This window comes from Epinephelus moara, chromosome 10 (genome assembly GCF_006386435.1).
Source record: "Epinephelus moara isolate mb chromosome 10, YSFRI_EMoa_1.0, whole genome shotgun sequence".
In the NCBI taxonomy this organism is placed as follows: Eukaryota; Metazoa; Chordata; class Actinopteri; order Perciformes; family Serranidae; genus Epinephelus; species Epinephelus moara.
The window spans coordinates 32433863-32456828 of record NC_065515.1 but is presented as its reverse complement, the minus strand read 5'-3'; the positions used below and the strand labels follow the sequence as shown (position 1 = coordinate 32456828).

The following is a 22966-nucleotide window of genomic DNA, read 5'->3' as shown; positions in this document are numbered from 1 at the left end:
CATGCCCTTTTATCTATTAACCCCGTGAAACAACTTGAGTTTATTCAGGTTCAGCAGGGTCCCTGTCCTGTAAATCCTGACCACTCAACATCCATGCCAAAGGCTTTTCATTTTTAATACTACCTGGGTGTGTGTGCCAAGGTGAAGCGCCTCTGCAGGGCGATGCTGCGATTCATGAGGAGCTTGCGGAACAGCAGAGGAGAGTGTCGGGGGGAGTTTCGAGGAGAGTTGCAGGGGGACATCCTTGGGGACTCACAGGGTGATCCAGACGTTGACTGCGGTTTCAACTTGGTGGGCTGAGTGCTGCTGTGTGGGAAGGAACCAGCCTCCCCAGAGCTTTCCCACAGTGTCTCACTCATGGTGCCGTTTAAAGGTTAAACGATACCTGGTCTCTTATGCGAATCTCTTGTGCAGCCCTCGCAGTCCTGACAGGTATTCCAGGTCGTCCATCTCAAAGCAGCAGCGTTCGTCAAAGAGATTCATGAAATACCTCTCAAGTCTGTCTTGCAATGATGCACCACATACTAAGACACACTTGTGGGAGTCTCTGAATTCTTCAGATCCACTTTTCCTTGACGGCTTGAGAATCTTATTACCTTTCACAACAGAGCTATGTGCAAGCACTGTTGATGGACACGGACACGAGTGCAGGAGTGAGCCCTCCCCTCAGCAGTAAGCTCTGTTTACATAGCACTGAGCCTTGCCTAAATATGGCCAGGCCTGAATTATAGCGTTGTTAGCTTGTACCAAGGGTGAGCTAGCTGTGACCAGCATTCCCTTCATGCAGGAGTAAACTGGCAACCACCAAGCACGCCAGTTTACATCTGTTTCCTTCCTCAGCTCATCAGGGCACAAACATTAAGCAGTGATTACAGCTCTGCCTGTGTGGACACATGCCAGAGCTGCGTTGCGTTGAGAGGCTGCAGCCTGGTTATGTTTTCATTATGCCGGTCAGCAGGGCTCCACTCTGTCTAAAAACAGAGCCCGCTTGAGATAAAAGATAACAGGAACCCCGGAAATGTCACTGAAACTTTATGTCTTATCTCAAGTGAATAGTGCTTTCCCAACGGGGGTGAGGAGAGATGGAAAAAGAGATCAAGTTTCATCTTTGACCTACAGACAGCCAGTGACCCAAACCTCCTCTACCCAAAACAAAACCTTGTGATTTCAGCCAAAATACACAAACTAAAGTCCTAAATCTGCTTGTACCTAAACATTTCCCTTGATAAGTAGCATGCTGTAAATACAAGTTGCTCCTAAATTACACAAGTCAGTTCATTAATACTCAGTAAGCGTGCCTCACATGTACCTTACAATGCATTCCCCATCTGTTTATCACATACACAGGTTCACACTATGTTCAGTATCAGGGTTCACAGATCAGAAAAGTTACCAATGTCTGTCTGTCTGTCTGTCTGTCTGTCTGTCTGTCTGTCAGGATTCAGCTGCATATGGGTGACAGGACTATTTTGGCCTGATGCTTATCATTAATGTGCTTAAGATGGTACCAGACAAAAGCAAGTATGACCTTTATACTGGAATACTTTTACTCCAATTGTGATCTGAGAACAGAGCTGGTTAAGCCAACACATTTCTGTCTTAGTTTTATAACTCCTGCATTGGAAAACAGGTCTAGACAATTGGTCAGTGAAACATACAAAGGATTTTGAATCTCTTTCACCGCTTTATCCATTATTCGAAGTGTTTTATTTATTTTAACTGAATTTTATTATGTAACAAAATGTAAAAAAAGGTTCAAATGGTACTTTTAACAGCAGGCACACTATCTTTAACAAGTGTAAACCATGCATCCAGGGCTTCACACATCAGCCATGGACTTTATAACGCTCTTGGTGGCAAGTATCCAACCAGAAGGTCCGAAGATGGTCAGCATGAACATAGTTCTGCCGGACCAGTGTTATCTTTAGGTGGTTTGCCATGGATACAACTTGCTCATTGTTGAATCATCACACCTGCCCCTGTGAACAAGAGCCCATCGAGCCCTGAGCAGTCCAGCAAAAAGCCCACTCATGTTTGGATTCGAAAGACAAAAGGTTGCCAATGGTTGGCTTTGTGTCAGGATTCTGCTGCATATGGCTGATAGGAGTATTTTGGCCTGATGCTTAGCACTGGTGTGCCTAAGATGGTAGCAGACAAAAGCAAATACTGGAATATTTTCACTCTGATTGTGATCTGAGAACAAAGCTGGTTAAATCAACACATATCTGTCTCAATGTAATAACTCCCTCATCAGAAAATAGATCAAGACAATGTGACTGTGAAACATACACAGGATTTTTAATCTCTTTCATTAGTTCAGGCATTATTCAAAGAGTTAAAAGTGCTTTACACAAGATCCTTTCTTCTTTTTTCACCTCTTTTTAGCCTTCTTTGTCATCAAGACATTCATTGTTGCACCATCTCTGCACTGCAATTATCAGAGATAATCTGCCAATCAAACAGTGTGACTACAATGTCTTAACGCTGAGGTTTTATGTTGAAGTCGTCTGGGTTTCTGTTGGTAGTGCTTTTCCTTTTGTTTGTTCAATCACAGCTAAAAGAGAAATGTTTAGAACAGCAAATGGTATAGGTTTAATCAGTGTTATCATACGCCATATGGTGCTGAGCGATGTGATCAATACTTAAGGGAGCAGTGTGTAAGATTGAGGGTGATTTAATGGCATGGAGTGGTGAGGACTGCAGATTGTAACCAGCTGAGAGTTCTCCTGGTTAGAATTCCTTTAGTGTTCATGGTTCAGGAGGTTTTTACCAGGAACCGAATTATTCGCAGAGGTCTCCTTCTCTCCAAAGCAAACAAAACAGGTGATTAAAACCAGTAAAGACACTGAATTAAAGCAGTTTCACATCAAAAGGAGTCAGTGTTTTTCAATGCTTTCGTTGCAAAGAGGCTGCAAACTACAGTGCAAATATCCTTATCTTGGCTCAGTGTTTTGTTTTATCTGTTCTGGCAATCTCCGTAGACAAAGACCCACTTCCTATGTAGATATAAACCACTCATTCTAAGGTAACAAAAACATTTTGATTCTTATTTTCAGGTACTTATTACATATCTGTTATATTACATTCCATTTCTGCCCATATATACACTTAAATCCTACACACTGGACCTTCAAAACCCACAATGTACGCCTTTTAATTGCGTCTGTAAAGTATCTAAAGAGCATTCACATCTTTATGGCAAATCATAAAATTATTCCAACATTCATATTCATAACTATGTCACTCTGCATCCATTTTAATGAAGCATTAAAAGTAGTGAGAGAGGAGGGCTCTTGAGCCTGAGGGGCCCACTGCCAAAGTACTGATTTAACTCGGGAGGGGTCGGGGGGGTCACTGCAATGAGCTCACTAACAAAAACACAGCTGTTGTATGAAGAGCCGCCAAATGTGACCAGCAGATGGGGCCCACGCACAAATATATATCAAGCACACTTAGGCAGACAAATACACTACTATGAGCCAGATGACATAAACTCAGGATAACAAAATGTCAAATCATCCTATGGGGATTTGACTTGGAAAAGTCCAACTTTAGATCATCAGTTAATTTTTTTCCAAGGCACCACACAGCATCCAAATGACATCAGATTTGTTTGTTGTCCTTGTACAAACATATAAGGAAATTCAGGTGCACTCAAGGACCGGGCTCAGGTAATAAATAGTGATAAAATAGCAATAAAAATAAATGCTTCCATTCGACTCACATTCTACACACACACACACTTGTACATACACTTCATATGCAGTTAAAATGGGATTTAAAAAAGTGCTCATGCATATTCTTTGCACTTAAAATAAGTTATGTATCTCCACAATACGAGGCCCCAGTGCTTTCTCAACCTCTAACCCTGGAAACACTCCACATCATCTCTAACACAGTCTACCATTACGCCTGTGACTGAATAAGGCTGGCTGAGTGGGATTTGATAATTAAAAACACAAAAAATTGTAGACCGTGTGGGCAGAGTCAATCAAACTGTTGCCATCATGAGTCAATGGGGAGAAAAACGAGGAGCTGAATCCTGTGTCTTTTCTTTAAGCGACTAAGGATACATGGAACTATTTATTCGGCTGACTCACATACCCTTCCTCCTCCCACCGCCGACACAAGATCAAACACACACAAGCACACAAGCAGTGCTGGTTGCGCCGAGACATACACACACAGATCAACTTGCGTTAGATACCTGAAAAGCGTGCCGCTGCTTTATCCATTAAGCTCCATTATCTGTAGGTGTAACTGCATCATACTGTCTCTCTCATGCTCAGCCAAGGACTTTTAATAAAAAGGGATGGAAACAACCTAACTACATAAATACAATTTCATTTGAGCGAAATGCTTCTCACTTCCTGAGCCAGCAGCAGCTCCGATTAAAATCTCTCAAGGCTGTCTTTTTAATAAAAAAGAGATTTCCTCTAAAAGTGTGCGTGCGTGTGATTTTAGCTTTCATAATGAATGACCCTTCAGGTGCTTTGTGGCGATGCGGTGAAGGAGATGAAAAGGAGAAGGGAGATTTGGGGTTACTTGGGTGTATGCAGATCTAGAAATAGGCAACAAGACAGAAACAATAAGTGTTTCTAAGAACCAAACTGTATCTGATACAGATGTAACAAAAAAGATGAAAGATTACACCTGCACCTTTTTTTTGTAGATTTCCACTGATTCTCAGGATATTTTAAACCATGTTAAATGAGTAAGGCACAGGGTGTGGTCAGCAGTGAGCTTGGTGTGGAAATCAAGATGACTACTTCTGCTGTGTTTGAGGTCCAGGTGCGACAGACACCGAAATGAAACCCCTGCAGCGTTATGTGACACAGCCGGCGTTCGTTGCACTTAGGCTGCTTTAGGCAAATCACCAGCATGTCTTTGCCAAGGAAGGAGCAATGATGTTTAGCCCGCCTGCGGCTCCTCGTCAGCTCCAACAGCAACAAAGAGAGGGTTGGGTATAAGATGAGGACGGTGTGTCCGTGTTGCTTCACTGTTGTGGGGTATGTGAACAGAAACACACCGAACATGCTAATGCACATTCAGTAGCATCACCCAGATGATCCTATCACCAGGATGATAAATGCTGGGGTGCTTTCAATGGTTAAATATAGCCAAGGTGGAACTAAGGCACATTTTTTTTAAGTTATTATTATTGTTATCATTATTATGTGCTTTGGGGTATTTTCAGTTTTTGGAATAAGAGATGCTTTTCAGTTTTATACCCTTTTACTGCATATCGCTACTTGGTTTTACTGCATGTCACTAATTCAGCTTCTTCTCCGGAGCCTTTGTGCTCCACTGTCTCGCAGGTTCCCTCGTATCGCAGCTAGGTCTGAATCATGTGTCGTGGTTACACTGCTGCCGTGGTCCTGCCTGATTCCTCCTTCTACTGCGATTATTATTAGTCATATTTATACACATATGATTATTATTATGTGGGCGGCACGGTGGGGTCGTGGTTAGCACTGTTGCCTCACAGCAGCATGTTCTCCCCGTGTCAGCGTGGGTTTTCTCTGGGTACTTCTCCCACAAACCAAAAACATGCAAGTTAATTGATGACTCTAAATTGCCCGTAGGTGTGAATGTGAGTGTGAATAGTTGTCTGTCTCTATATATCCTGTCCAGGGTGTACCACAGCCTCTGGCCCAACGACAACTGGGATAGGCTCCAGCCCCCCACGACCCCCAACAGGATAAGCCGTTACGGAAAATGAATGAGTTTTTCAGTTTTATAGCCTGTTGTGATTTGTTGCATTTTGAGAAAGTGTTCGTACAGTACGTAAATTATATTCATAATGAAAAAAATTCACCAAAGTTGCCAGGTGGCAAAATGCTCCTTCAGCCCTCAGCAGGAGGATTTTATCTGTCTTTGACTCTCGCACAACTTCGAAATAACTTTAAAGAGACATATTCTTCTACATGTGTTTTTTTTTTTTTCAGGCTGTGCAATACTCCCACTGGAACATGACTTCTGTTACACCCCTGATATTGATATTGTTTTTTAAGAAAAAACAGTTCTTGCATACACAGCAGACAAACTGTTTTATAACGTATCATAGCTGAGTTGTTTACTTTGCAATGATTCTGCGCTCAGCTCAGCTGTAAGTGCAGCTCAGACTAAATACTAAGTACTGTGTGTGTAGGCAGCTTTATGACTGATGATAGTTCATCAAGGTGACTGACAAAATGACAAATTGAAAGGGAAGGAGGGCTGAACAACTCATACTTTCACTCCGTCAAGAAGAAAAATCACATATTTCGACTCAGGTGAATAACTTGATTTCAGCATCCTGCAAAAAAAAAAAAAAGAAAAGAAAAGAAAAGAAAAAGATTTTCAGCACAACCATCAAATTCAGCCTATTCACTCTGAAGATTTATCAACAGTATTAGGTATTAATGTTTTCTCCAAAGCAGGATTTCATTACCGGTGGCATTTGAAAAATCTGAACATTCATCACTGGGCATGTTTCTAAAAAGGGAGGGACGAGGAAAATACACAAATATTTTTAGACACTGTGTCTCAGTTAAAGGGCATCCATAAGAGCTGGAACACTATATAAAATTGTACACACACACACACACACACACACACACACACACACACACACACAAAAAAAAAGATTATTATGTAGAGTATATTAAAACAAATATCAGTTTTGTTCCTTTAAAATATGCTTTCTACCTGCTTAAAAAATAAAGACAACAATACTTCTCAGCGATAATGTGAGTAAGATTTGATTATTCATTGTTCAGATAATGATGATTTAATTGGTGGCCTGGTGCTGCTTTAAATAACATCCTTCAGCTAAAGATGGCAGGTTTTCTCTCACTGCCTCTGTCGCCTCTCTTCGGAGAACAATGTGCAACACCCAATATGAGGTTTCATCAACATTAACCCAGGTAAACAACAATTAGCCTTTTACAGCCATGAGCTTCAGGATATCTCCTGTAATCCAATGTTATGAAATCAGTTTGAAGAGATAGATTACTTTCCGGCTTCTCTACCCTGTCACCGGCTGTTAGAGCCGCCGCTCTTTCCACCTTCATTGTGTGTGTGTGTATGCAACACTAATTTTTCCCTCTGTGTGCCGAGCTGCCTGCGCCTCCACTGGACTCAGAAGCTCCACCTCCTCTGTTCTGATTGGTGCGGCCTCTGCTGCTTCTGACCGACCAATCCACAGCTCACCTGGGTCCCTGATTGGTGCGGCACAGGTGCAGTGGACCAGTCCCAGCCATTCAGTCAAGACCATCATCTATAAGTGCCCTGCCAGTCAGTCTGGGCGGCTGACTGTTGGTGGCAGCTCGCCTCTTTGCCTGATAACTTTGTGTTGTGTTGGTTAGCCCACTGATAGCATTTGTAGCTTGTCATAAGCTTTTGTAGATTTTTGTGAACTCTTGAAGTGTGGCCAGGTTGTTAGAAATTGCTACCCTTTTGACTGATTCCAAACATTTCCATCCACACCTAGACAATTACCTGTATAGACACACTAGGTGCAGGGGTGCTGTTTTGTTGTTGTTTGTTTTAAAAGCTGCATTAGACAGTCAAAGTTTGTTTTCCCTTTTATTTTTTATTAGACAGATTGTAGATTAAACTCTGAGTGAGTCCTTTTGTTATATTTGTTTTTTGAGTTAAACAGCACCCACCGGCCCTCTTCCTTGGTTTGTTCTCAGTTTTTTTTTGTTAACCACACTTCCTTCATTTGAGTTACAATAAACTGCCTTACCTTTTAAAATCTGGGTTTTTGTGTTGCTTCCCTTTTCCCTGCGAGCTGGGTTGTAACACCGGCTCTCAGCCGCAAGCCCCTTTGTTTCAAGCCAGGATGTAAATCTTTAAAAACAGGTCATAAATACATACTTTCCTGTATATTTTTCAAGGCAAAATGATTCACTAAAAAAGAATGGCACTGAAGTAAATAGTGCCTTGTTGGCAATGATTTAATGCCAAAAATTTGGTACGCAGGTGAGTATTTGCAGCAGCAGAACAGCTTATGTGGGACGCAAAATAATTATGACCCCATCCTGTTATCAGCCTTAACCTCTGTATGAGGGCAGTGCAATTAGCTCGCCACACAGTACTCACATGCACTAAGATGCACGCATAGCCAGACTGTCTACCACAACAACAAACAGAGATGCTCGGATTAAGACACACACAGAGGGAGTGTGACTTTACATAGTGAACAAAGTAAATCTTTACAGTTTTTAACAGTTGTTTGCTACTTTATTAATGCTCTGAAACTATACAGAGCTCCTCTTAGCACAGCGGAGTGAGTTATTGATTTGTTTTGTGCTACAGAGGAAGAAGCAATCTCAGTGTTTGGCTACTACACATTAAATACTTCAGTGTAAGAAAATACATATATAAATTATCACTAGACTTATACTAATCAGCACATTATTTTTCACAAAATTATAATGCAGAAATGTGACTATTTATTCCATCTACTGTGTGTAATAATGGCGGTCCTTCCATAATTTTGGTGTTCTCAGGATTTGAGATGAATCTGCTAGTAATCTACATAAATATGCCTGCTAAATGCCTAAAAAGGGGAACAACATAAGATCAGGTTACAGAACGAGGAGTGATGCACAGAGCGGCGATAAGCTTGTCCAGATGGAATCACCGAGTCCCAGCAAGCTCCAGGGGGAAGAGGAGCCAGGAACATGAAGAGGCTCATTCTGGACAACTTCCTCTGGAAAAGGCCGAGAGCTGGGATCAAAGCCAGTATCCATGGTATACAGACTCTCACCAGGCACTCAGCACATTCCCACTGATCGAACGACTACAGGTCACACCCCCATTGATATCTGTCGGTGTCTTTGTTCAAAGGTGACATCTTTGCTTTTAATAGCTGGTTGTGGTACACCGACTAAGCTTTGCAGTATGGTCTCTAACAGCCTGATTGGAAATCACCAGAATCTTAACATTAAACACTAAAAAATATGTCCAGAACTTATTACTCACTGGAGACTTCCTTTTCTTTTTCAGACCGTCTTTCATACCTCAATCTCATCACTATCATTTTTAGATTAATGTCATACATATTGAGCTAAATATATTTGAATCAAGGATTAGTCATTCATTAAATTAGGATAGTTGCTGCTTAAGGGTGTCGTTTATTCAAAATGACTCATTCATTATGTTTTGCTGTCAGCATTCAGTGTTGACAAGCAATTATGATGTTAGTGATGATAATAAAATACCAACAAAAAGACACAACGCTGATTATGTTTGGCGTCAGTACAGCAGTAATTGAAACAAAATCCTTCTACCGCCTCGCAGTATTTCCTAATGAAGGTTGAGTGAGCTCTGAGGACAAATCAACAAAGAGCTGACATTATACTTTACTTTCACTACTATAAAAGTAGTCTGACGGCATTTTTATATACCAGTTTTCAAACCAACATGAGACTGAGATCAAAACTGAAAGTGCAAGAGGAAAAAACTTGTAAAAACACTTTATGCTAAGGGTTGATAGTTCATTTGCCTGGGAACCAGATCAATCTGTAAGCTAATGTTTTATTTGTTCTGCAATATGTGTCTGTTCCCCCGCCAGTTTGGACATATTTCCAGCAACTTGAGATCTGATGGGCCAATCACAACTGTTTATCTAAAATGAAGTGTGCTTGACTGTACGATGACTGTAAAAAGGAGCACCTTGGAGGCATTTTCATAGATCAACAAGTCAATAAAAAAGGTTATGACCTTTCCTCTTGTCTTAAATATTTTAGTAGAGTGAGTAAAAACGCTTTTTAGCTTCAATTCTGATGGCAAAAACGGGAACACTCGTTCAGACATATTGTTGCAACACCATCACAGCTTATCTTGGCACACTGTGGTGGGTTATGTTTGTCCATTGCTCAGCTCTACATCATGTTTCATTCACTCTAATTGGCTGTGGGTCTATCCAATTGTGTCCAGAGGCATTATGTTCAACACCAGTTGATAACAGCCCAGGGAATTTAAAATGAACTGAGAGGTTCCAGACAAATTTGCATTTTTCTGATCTGGTCTGGCAAAGTCCATGACACTTATAGCAATATATGCAAAGTGCAGACAACATGCATGGGCAAAAAGGAACCATGGTCCAAAGTTGAAATTTGTCGACAAAAACAAAGTTGAGTTTTAATAACTCTACATAAAGGCTTAACTGTCGGTGCCACTACGGCTGAAACAATAGCTTCTTTGCATATGACATCATACATCTGTATGCTGTCCAGATCGAGGGCAGGCATCTCAAGGCAAAGACCACCAGCACTGCACAAATTCTTATGATTTGCACAGTTCATGGCTGTTCCAATCGATCAAATTGGGAAAAAACAAGGGCCACTTGAAATCCCAAAAATAGTAGGACATAAAGGGGAGAAATAAAAACAAAAACTCACTGAGAACAGCAGCAGGTGTGCAACAAAGACCTCTGTCTTAAGCCTGGAGGAGTGGATTCAACTAATGTCAAACGTTAACAATAAAGCATTGTGTTAAACATGCCTCAAGTTAGATGCAATTACAATGTGCTGTTACAGCGTCTCCAGGTTTTTAGTCATGACCCAGATTTTTAGCTGTGTTTCATCAGACCTCTAGGAATGGTTGAGCCAGAACATAGTTGCTTAAGTTAGCTAGTAACATTAGCCTGATATGGTGCATCCATGCAACCTTAAAGAGTTGAAATATAAAACACAGTTATACTAGCACATTAATTCATCCGGCCAAAAACAAGACGACATTCGTTACAGTCATGGACCCAACTACACACAAAATAGTTACACTTTCATCGGCTCACTGTGTAACATTAGTAACGTTAGGAGGTCTGGAGGATGTGGTAATATGTAACAACAATCTTGTCCACACTGGGCAAATCCATCAAGTCGTGGGAAAATCACTTTTTTTCATTTTGTATGGATCACATGCAACAAGATTAAATTTTTTGACAATACCTGCTGCCTGTAGATCATCCAGCCACTTTCCTCTATTTCAAATTCATGCAGTATATGAATTTATCACTTCCTTCACACATTTATCAAACAAGGTTTTGCAGCTGCGCGGAAAAACTATGGTAATATTTTTCCTCAAGTCTTGCCCATGGATATCATAAGCATTACCAGGTAAGTTCACCTTCTCCGTCACTTCTATCAACCATGTGTGACTCATCTGACCTTTATGCCTGAGGTACAGCACTTCACATCTCACCATAGCCAACAACATGACATGCATCCATCACATATGAGGGATGTCGATATATCTCATAAAATGCTTCATAAAATCCTTGTTGTCTAAGATCAAGCAGTTGTCATCTTACATCCTGACACAAGGTTCAACAAACACATGAAAGTCATGAACTGAGCAAACAATTTAAATAAAATACATCTGACCATTTTACATGTCCATAATTAATATGATGCATTACACTACCATACTAAACTACATTACACTTTTCTCTTACATACTTTACCTAACTATTGTCTATTATTACCGCCGTCTTCTCTTCTACTGGTTTATCTGCCCTTAACTTTTGAGTAAGGCCCTGAAGATGAAAGCTCGGCCCAGACTGTCAGCAAGAAAAAGACTCAACCATCACATCTTTCATCACACAGCATCAGATCCAACTGTCTGTCAGGGTCTGTTGCATCTCCTAGGCAACCGGGAGCTCCTCAATGGCAAACAGTATGTTGTTATTCAAACAGGACATCTGCTGAGGCCCCATCTCCGCCTGGTGACCTTGCACGCACCTGGGGCTTTAGCCATAGTTACACACTGCAGATCTGAAGGTAATTGACCAGGTGATAAAAAAAAGTTCCACTGGATCATCTTAAGGTGAACTTAAATGTTGATATTGTTAATGTCATCGTCATGTCAATGATTATATCAATATCTGTAAATCAAAAAGGTTTAAGGAGTGTGGCAGATTTTAATTATAAGAAGACCCAAGAGGATTCCTTGAGGAACCCCCTGGTAAAGGGTTTGTAGTAAAAAAAAATAACAACAAATGTAAGTAAACAGCGGAGGGAACTTTTAGATGGAAAAGTATTTTATGGTTCAATCTGCTGCTGAAAAAAAAGGTAAGAGCAAACACAACAAACAGGTAAAGCAGCCCATATGGGACTCAGTTTGGTCTGCAAGCACTGAGTTGTTTGGAAATTGGGGGCAGGGGCAGTTTTAACAAATCAACAACTGAATATACAACTTAATTTTGTCATGTCCTAAATCAAACACTACAATACACTTCTGTTCTTGTCAATAAGACCATGATCTTTGTCAGCCTGCCTTGTTAAAGAGGTGTTATAAAAGTTAAAATACTTCAGTCAAATTCTGAATATTATCGCAAGAAATGAAGAAATGACACCGATGTTAACACCCCCTGTCCTAATGGTCTGTCAGCCTCTCAGCAGCTCTGCTCTACAAAGGCAATGCTAAGAGTGTAAATCATGTTTTTTTCTGCAAAGCTACACGACTTGTAAATGTGATGTTCTCTTGCCTTGGTAAGAAAATCAGTTGGTGTCTTTCCTCTTATCTTTTTCTTACCGACCTTTCACAAATTCACATTGATGCTCCTCTGTTTTTCCCGGCAGTAAAGATGTCCATCTGTGAAACACTGATAGGAGATTGACTTCCCACTACCAGCATCTCCAAAGCCCTCAGGCAGCTTTACAGCTCCACTCAGCTGACCAGCAGCAAGGCGCTTCACATAACACATCACCTGGTGAGAAAAGAAAGGCAAGGCTCCAAAAGAACAAGGACGGCCTGCACTGAAAACCTCTTCATCGATAATGCTCGCAAAGCTCTGATTGCCTCATCCCTCAGTTTGGCACGGGGACAGATCCAGTGGCACAACAGCAGGCAGACTTTAATATCTTTCTGTCCATTTCTGAGATGTATCTACCTACAGAGGGATTTCCATATGGATATATTTACAGTATAATTAATTTGTCTCATTGATTATTCACGTCTTTTACTATAATACCTAAATTTATCAGACGCAGAGAAAACAATGAAACAATGGCTGTAATCGGTAAAACTAGCAGATTTTTTTAGGCCTTGATTGTGTGCATACTTTAAAGTTAAAGACCCTTTTTAATAAGGGTAAAAATCCTTGTGAAAATGTAGCCTTCAATCACAATAATAAAACAATAACATACATGTACTGTAGTCTCGCTCAGCCAGACCTAGCTCCACAGCACTGTGTCAGCGCTAGAGAAAGGTCTGAAGGCACATTCTGCTATAGAGGAAAAAAAATGCTCTCGCTTGTTTGTATTTCTTTTAACCAATCACAATTTTCTTGGGCTATGCTAAGACCAGAGGGCAGCGACAGTGCCCTTGCAAAATAGTGTTGGGGTAAACTTGTTTTGGTGGAACTTTTGCATATGGGGAGGCGAGCCTTGGCATGAAAATGGCTAATTCTCTGTAAAAGAAAACACTGGGAAAAAAAGGAACGGATGCAAGGGGACTGTGTGATTCAACCTTTAGTGATAGATTTGTTAGCTGTATGTGGCTCTGGCAGAACATTATTAGGACCCTATCACAGAAGCTCTTGAAGTGGAACTGATCAGTACATTAGTGAAGTCAATGTCACTGGCGCATGCCGCTGCAAAGGATTAACATCAGCTATGAGAGTCCTGCGAGCTGGAGTTTGGGCTTTTCCGAGGTGCATTTACAAGCTGTTTTATTCATTGTAGACCTTAGCAGTAAACCATAGCACGCAGACAGCAGCGGGGGGCGAATGCTGACTTAAATAGCCGGCCAATTGCAGATTTATAGACACAATCTACATCCTGTGAGTCAGACTACATTAACTGTAACAAAAAAAGAGAATGAATGAATTGTCCTGCACCTCATAACCACATCAGATGTTAACCATTAAATATTGGGCTTTAAAAAAAGCCACTTTTAGTCATTATTTCTTCCAACTTCCGTTCAGAGGAGTGAACATGTTAGATTTGCTGTTGTTCTGTCAGAATTGAGAACACTTTGGGGCATTAGCTTTATTTAGAAACTGCATATGTTCTTTACTGCTGAGAGGTGGAATGTTTCACCGCCGAATAGTGAGGAAAGTAGCACTGAAATGTGTTACTAAAGCTGAGGAGTGTTCATTTACACATGTCCAATCGGCTTCTGTTACCATCCCATTACACTGCACTTCATTTACACTTCGCGCTCGCTCGCCAGCAGCACTGAGAACAGCCTGACAGGTGGTCCAACTCCGAGTTATCTAGGAAAGTTTCAAGGGATTGCATCATGGGAGATATCTTGTGTACGAATGTACAGTAGATGGATAAAATACCTGTTTTTTTCTCAAAACTAGAGCTTATTTAGGCTTCTCCAATCCCTATGTTGAAATAGTTGTGAAGACAGGGAAGGTATGTGGAGTAAGTGAAAAACAAAACAAGGTATGTAGTCCAAATTATGTCATTGGAGTTGTTGGTATCCAACAGCAAAGTAAATCAAAACATACAGCTGGATAAATTACTGAAGTGGCATCCTTTGAGGGTGCTGTGCCGGTATCTTGTTTATCTATCTCATTGTCTTAGTCATAAAAGATGTTTTTCATCCATCAAATTTCACCATTTATGGTATTTTCAGTACCAACACTCTCTTTAGTGAACAGTATGATATGCCCTTTGTAGTATGATTAACAGCAAATAAACTGCACTAAAGGTTAAACTTCCATTCACAAGACACTACAGGGAGGAAGAGCTAATCCAAAAATAAGGGGAACTCATGAATGAGCAAACCTTTTGACAGTCCCAAGGGTGGTGGCACATTGATAGTTTCTACCAGAAGGTCACACTTTTATTTCCCCATTCTGGTTGAAGACCCTGGGTGAGACTGGAAGGCTTACTGTCAGCAAAAGGTCAGAACATTAAGGGGTTCCCAGCCATTTGGGGGAACAATTTTTATTCCATCGGCAATTTCTCTCCTCTGAAAGTAAAGAAATACCATGACATTTGGAGGCTTGTACAATTTGTCTTCACTTGACATCTGTAATATTAACAGGAAAAGGTTTCTATATTAATCTTGTTAAGGTTTTTATATTAATCTTATTTGTTAATTGATATAAAATGAGTTGGTGTTGTACTGGTAGAAAGACTTTTTCATCTCACCTTCCAACTGACGCAAAGTTTTCATCTGAGAGGGAAATAGTCATTTTCAGTGGAGTGTTTTAATTTTAGGGTTAGTGTGGGATTTTTTAAATGGGGTCATATGCAGGGGCGAAAATCCCATTTCATAGTTGGGGGGGACAATAAACAGTAAAATTTTAGAAAATAATTCCAGGGGGGGACAAGGAAAAAAAGTTGTAGCCTGTCTTTTATACAGCATCTTTAACCGCAATTTGACGCTTTAATCTTCCCTCTATCTCTCCAACAGGCAGAGTGAATGTCTATACTAACTGAACTAAAACTAAAACTAAAACTAAACATTTCCTGCAATTAAACTGGTAAACTGGTTTATAAACAGTGTGCTGTGAGATCTGCTGCTGCGCACCTCACAACCGTGCGTAATAGTCGCGCGTAATGACCGCTCCTCGTCTGCACGTCTTTGATGTTTGTCTCATTGACAGGAGGAGAGCCTACAGACAGGTACNCAGACAGTTTATATTATCAGCCTGGGCCTGGGGCTTGTTGTAACAGTAAATGGGATGTGTTGTAACTTGTGAAAGTTAAACTGTGTCTGTGTGAGTGAACATCTTACCCTGCGATGCGCGATGTGGGCAGCGGTTCCAGCCACACGCTGCTGCTGCTGCCAAGCAGCCCCACCCGTTGGAAAGAGTGTGGGATATACCACTACTAGGAAAGGGAGGGGGGGACTAAATCTTTTAAGATTTAAATAGCACATTATTGCGCGATTATAATGAGCACCGCTTACATTGTGCTTTCAATAAATACTACTGCATTGTTCAAAAATTATTAATTGTGTCTCAAATGATTCTAGGGGGGTACAGCTTTACTGAAGGGAGAGTCATGTCCCCCCTGTCCCCCCCAGGATTTCCGCCCCTGGTCATATGAGATACTTGTATATCATCAATGTATTACCTTCAGTAGATGATGCCTGGAGTGCCCCCAGTTTGGAATATCAGGCAGGAGTCCCACCCATTAACATCTGTCTAAGTGGATGCTTTATTGGGGATTTTTTTCAACCGCTTTACCTCACTGTCAGACAGCCCTTTTCTTTGGCACTACATTTTCTCTACCGTAAAACATCCGTACTACTGTGCCACCACTGCCGCGCACTGTATTACTATATTATTACTTTTTCATGGGAGAGAGGAGGAAGTAAGGTGACACAGCTTATAAAACAACACAGTCTGTTTAATGTTAAAAATCGAAGAAGTTCATATAGGGCGAGCGGGAGGGGTGATAGATGGGTTAGACTACCACAGGACTTTCACCCAGGAGAGCATACCAGGAAGTCAACGGTAGCTTCTCTAAGCAGTAGTCAGTTTTGGGAGGATTACTTTTAAAATGTATTCCACCACAGATTACTGAATACATGCCCTAAAATGTCAATTGTAGCATATTGCATTAGATTACTCAAACTAAGAAAGTTATTCTTAGTCCTTTAGATTTCTTTTAGAATACTCCAAGATCATCTTGCTGAGCTCATTTTTCTGGATCTTATGTTGTCATGCCAAAAAATCTGTTCATGGTAAATGTGTGCCTCATATGAATTTCATGTAAACAACATGTAAACAAACCATATAGGCTACCAATCATCTGAGTGATCCAGTGGAGATGTGACCACTTAAAAAAGGACGAGAACTGTCTATCTTTCTATGTTTATACTTTTTAAAAAGAACACACACATCTTCCTCCGGCCAAATGCCACCTTATGTATGTTTTTACAGTTAAATGAGGAGGTGTCGTATTGATAATATGTCATTTCAGCTTCACAGATCCACTGTTCCTCGGCCATTGCAGAGCTTTCAAAGCTAGCAACACGAACAAACAGGGCAACTGACAGAAATTCAGCTCAAAATGGCAGCACACTCATAGCCAGATAGGACATTTCAATAAAAAACAATAAAATCAAACTGACACTCGCTCACATCACGTTTAGTTAGGGCATGGTGTTGGAGAAAATAAAACAACAACATAAATAATCCCTCCAAGTAATTTATTTTTAAAGACAGTAACTGTACTCAAAATGCCACCAATTTAAACTAGAACTGTAATGGCACAGAGGTACTCATATCTTGTATTCTAAATACATAACTTAGTTCCTTGTATTCCATTACTCCCCAACCATGTGTGTAGCATACTGTGACTTATGTGACATCTGTCATGTGTCATACATCATGTTATGTTGATGTGTTCTAGTTTTGTTGCCTAAACCTAACCACAAATTTTAGCATTTTAGTTTAGTGTACCAGCAAACATCTGTGCGTGTAAAACTGCATTGGTTAGGACGGTCATATATATCGTTTTGGAAGTCAGTGGAAATCGACCTTTTCTGTCGTTTAGATATAAGAGAGTGTTGCATGTTCACAAAAATATAAGGGAGCATTGACTCAGCTGCTTTTCAGCAAATCTAATCCAACAACCCTGCAGGCACTCAAGATGTATTAAATTATAAATGACATACATATGAGCTTGAATTTTTTGATTAAAAAAATGGATTCTGCTGCAAAAAAAATATCTCTGTCCTGATATTACCATTTCAAACCCTTTAGCACTCATTAATTTATATTGAGTAGACAGGTGAAGTTGAGAGGGTTCAGGGCCATAATGCAGATCTTTGTCTGTCCTGAATGCTGAAAACCAGATAACACCTCTGCTGAATAATGATTTACTAGGCAGGGCTGATTTATAACAACTGAGAGACACAGACAGAGCTCTGCATCCCCACCCTCGTCACCCTGTGATGGGTGGAGATAATCAAACATTCCTTTCTGATATGTAAAACCCACCCAGCGATGAGTCTGTGTGTGCCAGTTTTCCTTCTAAACTTATCATATAAAATGGCACCTGCTGGCTTGTCTCAACAACACAAAATGCCAGACAATTACATACACTGCCATACAACTGGCAATTGATTTCAGCTGCAGAGGCATGTGGAATTGGCAAACTTGTTTATTTCTGTTGTCATTTTCTGCTGTAACTGTAATGTTTACAGAAATATAGTTAAAGCGGTGGTCTGACCTATCTGACCTTTCTGCTGTGCTTATTTTATGTGTTGTGCTGCTTTGCCAGCATCTTTCATAAACCACATCTACCTGCACAAAGGATAATCAATGTAGTGCTGTGGACAGGGGCCGCAACGAAATGTACTTTAGCCACCAAAAAAAAAAAAATCAGTTTAAGTGTATGCTATATTTAAAACATTTTCACCACTTTATCTTACACACTAATGAAACAAGGCAGCGGTAGACCAGGAACTTCTGTGCTTGCAAAGTAAAATGGAGATTTTATAGCGCACACTAAAACTAATACTGTTTTTTTTAGGTGGGCCTTTTGTAGGTGGCCAAAAACACACCAACTAAGGCAGCGTTAGCGCCGCACCGTTATCATTTATGTTCATGACACTGGGGTTTTCTACCTGGAGGTTAATGTAAACAAACATTGTGATTTTGCCTGTGCTGAGAGATTGGTGTGGCCTAAATAATATTTAGAATACATGCAGTATATTCAGTAGTAGGGCTGGGCGATAGGGCTTTAAACAAATATCACAATATTTCAGGGTATTTTTGCGATAACGATATTCTTGATGATATGAAAAACTTGTAATAACATTTTTTATCATTCATTTAAGAACATAGGATTGCAACAAAATAATTGATATCGTTTTACATGTCAACCTAAAAGTTTACCTTCAATTATTCAGTAAAAACTAAACAAAAATGAATTTATAATGAAGTAATAATTTCTTTAGTTTGTGAACAACAACATTAACTCCGAGGGAGATTTAGATTCTGTATACAATATTAATAGTTCAACAAAATAAAATCTACCACAAATTACACATTTAAACAGTTCCCAATTACAAAAAACTGTACTCTGGGATCTATATATATAAATCAACAGGTGATTTCCTTCTCTTAACAAACCCTACATAATTGAGTTGTGATTTTTTCCACCTGGACCTTTATGCTCTGCCATTTCTCCTCTAATCATCACGCTGGAACATGTGACAGACTGTTATGATACCATAACTATTGCACATTCATATATATGCAGTTTTTTGTCAAGCCACAAGCAGTACGTAAGTTTACATTACCAAAGGTTTATGTCAAAATCACTTGACGACACCGACTCCCCTGTGTGCACGGCAAGAGAGGAGAGGGAGAGATGCTGTGCTGCTGCCAGAGGAGCAGCTGAATGAGTTCCCTCTGAGCAGTAGGTCACTAAAAGAGTCTGAAAAAGTGCAGGACTGTTCATAAAACATTCAGGACACCCAGGCCTAACGAAGCCAGACTTTATTCCACACTAGAGTCTGTATTAATTTAGCTTTCAGACATGCTTGTTGTTGCCATGTGTAACAGTATGACGTCATTATGAAGTCGTAGTCTAGTATCCTGACATGATTTTTTCATATCATATTAAAAATTAAACTGGTATTATCGTAAACAATATGATACAGCACACCCCTATTCAGTAGCCTATACACATTGTGCAAAACATCACAAATAACTCAAAACAAAAATAACAACTTCCAGACGCCATAGTGTTAAGAACAATTACATTAGCTACCAATTACAGTAAATAAAAATGTAAACCAAACTCACGCAACAACAAATCCATGTGGCTCAGATTGCTGATAGAAACTAAATAGCTTTGTCAGTGTAAATAGAGATTTCAGACACATACTAATCATGATCATTTTGCGTCATCACAGGTGCTGAGTTGCAGACCACTAATTCTGTCATCTATAAAACAATAAACACTACATATTGTTTATTAGTCTAGTTCATTCTTTGAATGAATCACGACTGTAATGCACAATACATAAATATTATTTTCATTCTTGAATTGCAATATGTTTGAAAGTTTTATGTTAAAAATCCAGCCAAATGGACACATTTCACCTGTCATAGTTTTTGCTCATCACTACATAGTTGCCAATTAATTCTAACCTGACCTGTTTATCATAAACATCATATAGATACAGCATATGTAATACTGTCCAGGGAAGTGAAGTGTTTCCATATCTGAAAGTTTACTAATTTGTGACAACTGTCAGGTCTTAAATGTTCCTATCCCCTTACAACCATGCCTTAGTTTAGAAAATACAGATGATACAACTGATAAACAGCAACATTTTACAGTTACTGAAAACACCTCCAGGAGCTGATGGCCTCCGTGCAATTAACGACTATTCAATAAAAAATCCATGTTACTGCAGCTGATGCCCTACCTGATATTTCACATTTACAAGCACTCTTCTTTTTAAACAAGGAGCATAACCACAGCTTCTGCCACACCACCTGCCACTGTTTGCTCATCACGTGAGAGACATTCAGCCATGGATTCGACACACCAGCTGTTGCCACTCCAGTTGAGCAGTTTTCCACGCCTTTGCCACTACTTAGCATGCTGCATGCTGACATGGCCAAATGGAACATGTCCAGTGTTTTTCATACCTTGTGATTTGAAGATGTGGAACTCACTAAAAAACAGGGATTCCTTGAAGTGTAGGTCTCCTTGCTGAATCAGTGTTTAAAAATGTTGCTTTGTGTAGTGTAATTTGGTGTCCATTAGGTCCACCTGATGTCTGAGAGTGTTGGTCTGTCATGGGGATTACAGTTAAGTGTGTATATGTGCATGGTTTGGCATCTGAAAACCTGAAAGTGTAATTAAGAGAAAAGAAAAGTGAGATACTTAATTCATGAGACACAAACAGCCATCCTCTGGGGAGTTAGAAAATTGAGTCCTGTGCACCATTAGCTACCTGATCTCTCTTGAAATGTTTATGCTGTTTGTTTAAAAACCAGTGACTCTGATTCTCAAGTTCAGCTGCTTTTGGGTTTAAGGACACAGGATAGTAAGGACGATGTCACCTGTGGGATCATCAGAAATCTAGTCTGAAATGTTTGTCTGAAATTAAATATTCAAAATGGTTGTAAAGTCTGTCTGTGATTGGTGTGGAATATCAATATCATTATTACCCCTATCGTTTGAGTGGGGGCAGAAAATTGATGGTGACAAAGCATACAGCTAGAAAAGAAACACATATGTCGACACTGATACACAACTAATAATCACAGAAGACAACAGAAGACGTCTACTGATCCCATCAAACTTCTGCATGACAGTATGTATGTATCAGTCACAGTGTTTAATTACTGCTCAGCATCATCACACAAAGAGCCCCAGAACAAAAAAGATGTGGTTTTCCGGTAACAAAAGCGAGTTGATAATAATCAGCTCATGGTGTGCATGACTAACAGTACATGCACAATGAAAGCAAAACTTTGTTTTAAAATTTCCGTAGCCTGAACATTCATATGTGGTAAAGGGAATTTAAAAAACTTGAAGTCACGTGTTGCTAGCATACACAACATAAAAAGCTTACCAGTGCAAGAGACAGATTAGATAAGGTGGGTCCGAAAGCCTGATGTAAATCATAACAAGTAACAAGGTATCTCCTGAAAAGCCTTATTTTCAGCTAACAAGATAAATGTGGTCTGTGGTACACTGGCTGTTATTTTTCAAGTCTGAAAAACACTTTACCCAGAAATCATACAGACTTATCTGATTAAAGGCCTACATTTCTCTGTTGCAGCGGCAAGCAAGGGCGGTGGTGGAGATAAAAAACTGCAACGAGCTCAGTCGTCTGGTGACTCTAGCTCTCTCTGATTCGCTGATAAGGGGACAGGTTGCAGTAATTTACGCCATACATCATGCCTGCAGCTGAGTATGCTGTTTGTTCTCAAAATCGAATTCAGTTAGTTAAATCTGAATCTGAATTTTGCTCTTAAGTTTCAAAGTCTCTTTCTGTGTGTGTAGGAGATTTCCCAGTGGTCTCCATATGTCAGACAAGAATTTCATTACATCTGATCAACAGCATCTCAGCTGGGGGACATGAACCTCTTTTCTCTTTAAAGTACCAGTTTGTGATTTGGGCTGGTTGGGCGGGTGTATTTTAACATACAAATCTTACCTAATGCAGCTTTAATTCTGTTAGGAATAAATGAAAACACAAATTATTACTTTAATCCCATTATAACAGTCTCTTGAGGCAAAGGGTGTCAGTGTGATGGCGGTTAGCACAAAGCACACATCTCAGACCTGCTGTGAAGTGAATCTGTGAACACACACATGTATGTAACAAATTACACATATGAACTGTAGCATGGCCCTTAGTTGTGCTATATTAAGCATTTTAAAATAAATTCATTATAGCTTAGGCTTTCAGCAACATTGTGAGTCACTGGTGTAAAATGGCACTGGACTGCCATATTATGTTTCAACATGTTGTACAATGGCCACAAGATAAATAGTTTAAGCCCCATTCTACTTATATTTAAGGAGAACTAAACCTCAAATAAGATTTTGTGTTTGTCTTTTAGATTTTGCAGTAGTAATTTATTCACAATGGACTAACAAGTACAAATGTAACAAGTACTTTTTTACTGACAAAGTAACTATTTTAAATATTTCATGCCTCTAAACTGTATAGAGTCTTTAGTATAGCGTTAACGCAAACTACAACACAAAGTCAGTCTGTGAAAAAATTAACAAAACCTCGCTATTTTGGGTTAATTTTCTAAATTCCTATCAAAAATGTTTTTACAGGACAACAAGTCATGAAATGGGGGCTATTTATTGTCTCCACCATGATCTCTTTTGTTTCTGACAATTAAACTGATGTATCACAGTTAATTTGGCAACGATACGATGATGATGATTAACATGCTGTAACAGCAACAGGGAGACGACCGTTTCCCTGCAAGATGGCCAGGCCCTCCTGCTCAAACAGGAAAATGAATCCCATTCTCTGCTTGTGTCTGAGTAATCGGCACAGATAC

The 22966-nt window shown here is 39.9% G+C and overlaps 1 protein-coding gene across 2 annotated transcripts in view; it reads right to left on the bottom strand.

Annotated features, from left to right (window-relative positions):
- The window catches only part of LOC126396302 (cAMP-specific 3',5'-cyclic phosphodiesterase 4D-like), a 127971-nt gene that overhangs the window by 57813 nt on the left and 47192 nt on the right, over nucleotides 1-22966 (bottom strand). Inside the window, exon 1 of one of the 2 annotated variants that reach the window (XM_050054255.1) lies at nucleotides 124-647. The exons of the other annotated variant lie outside the window; for it this stretch is intronic. Within the exon in view, the coding sequence (XP_049910212.1) occupies nucleotides 124-359 (236 nt within the window). The 5' untranslated portion in view covers nucleotides 360-647. Of the gene's footprint in view, nucleotides 1-123; nucleotides 648-22966 lie in introns of those variants that run through there. 2 annotated transcript variants of the gene reach the window in all.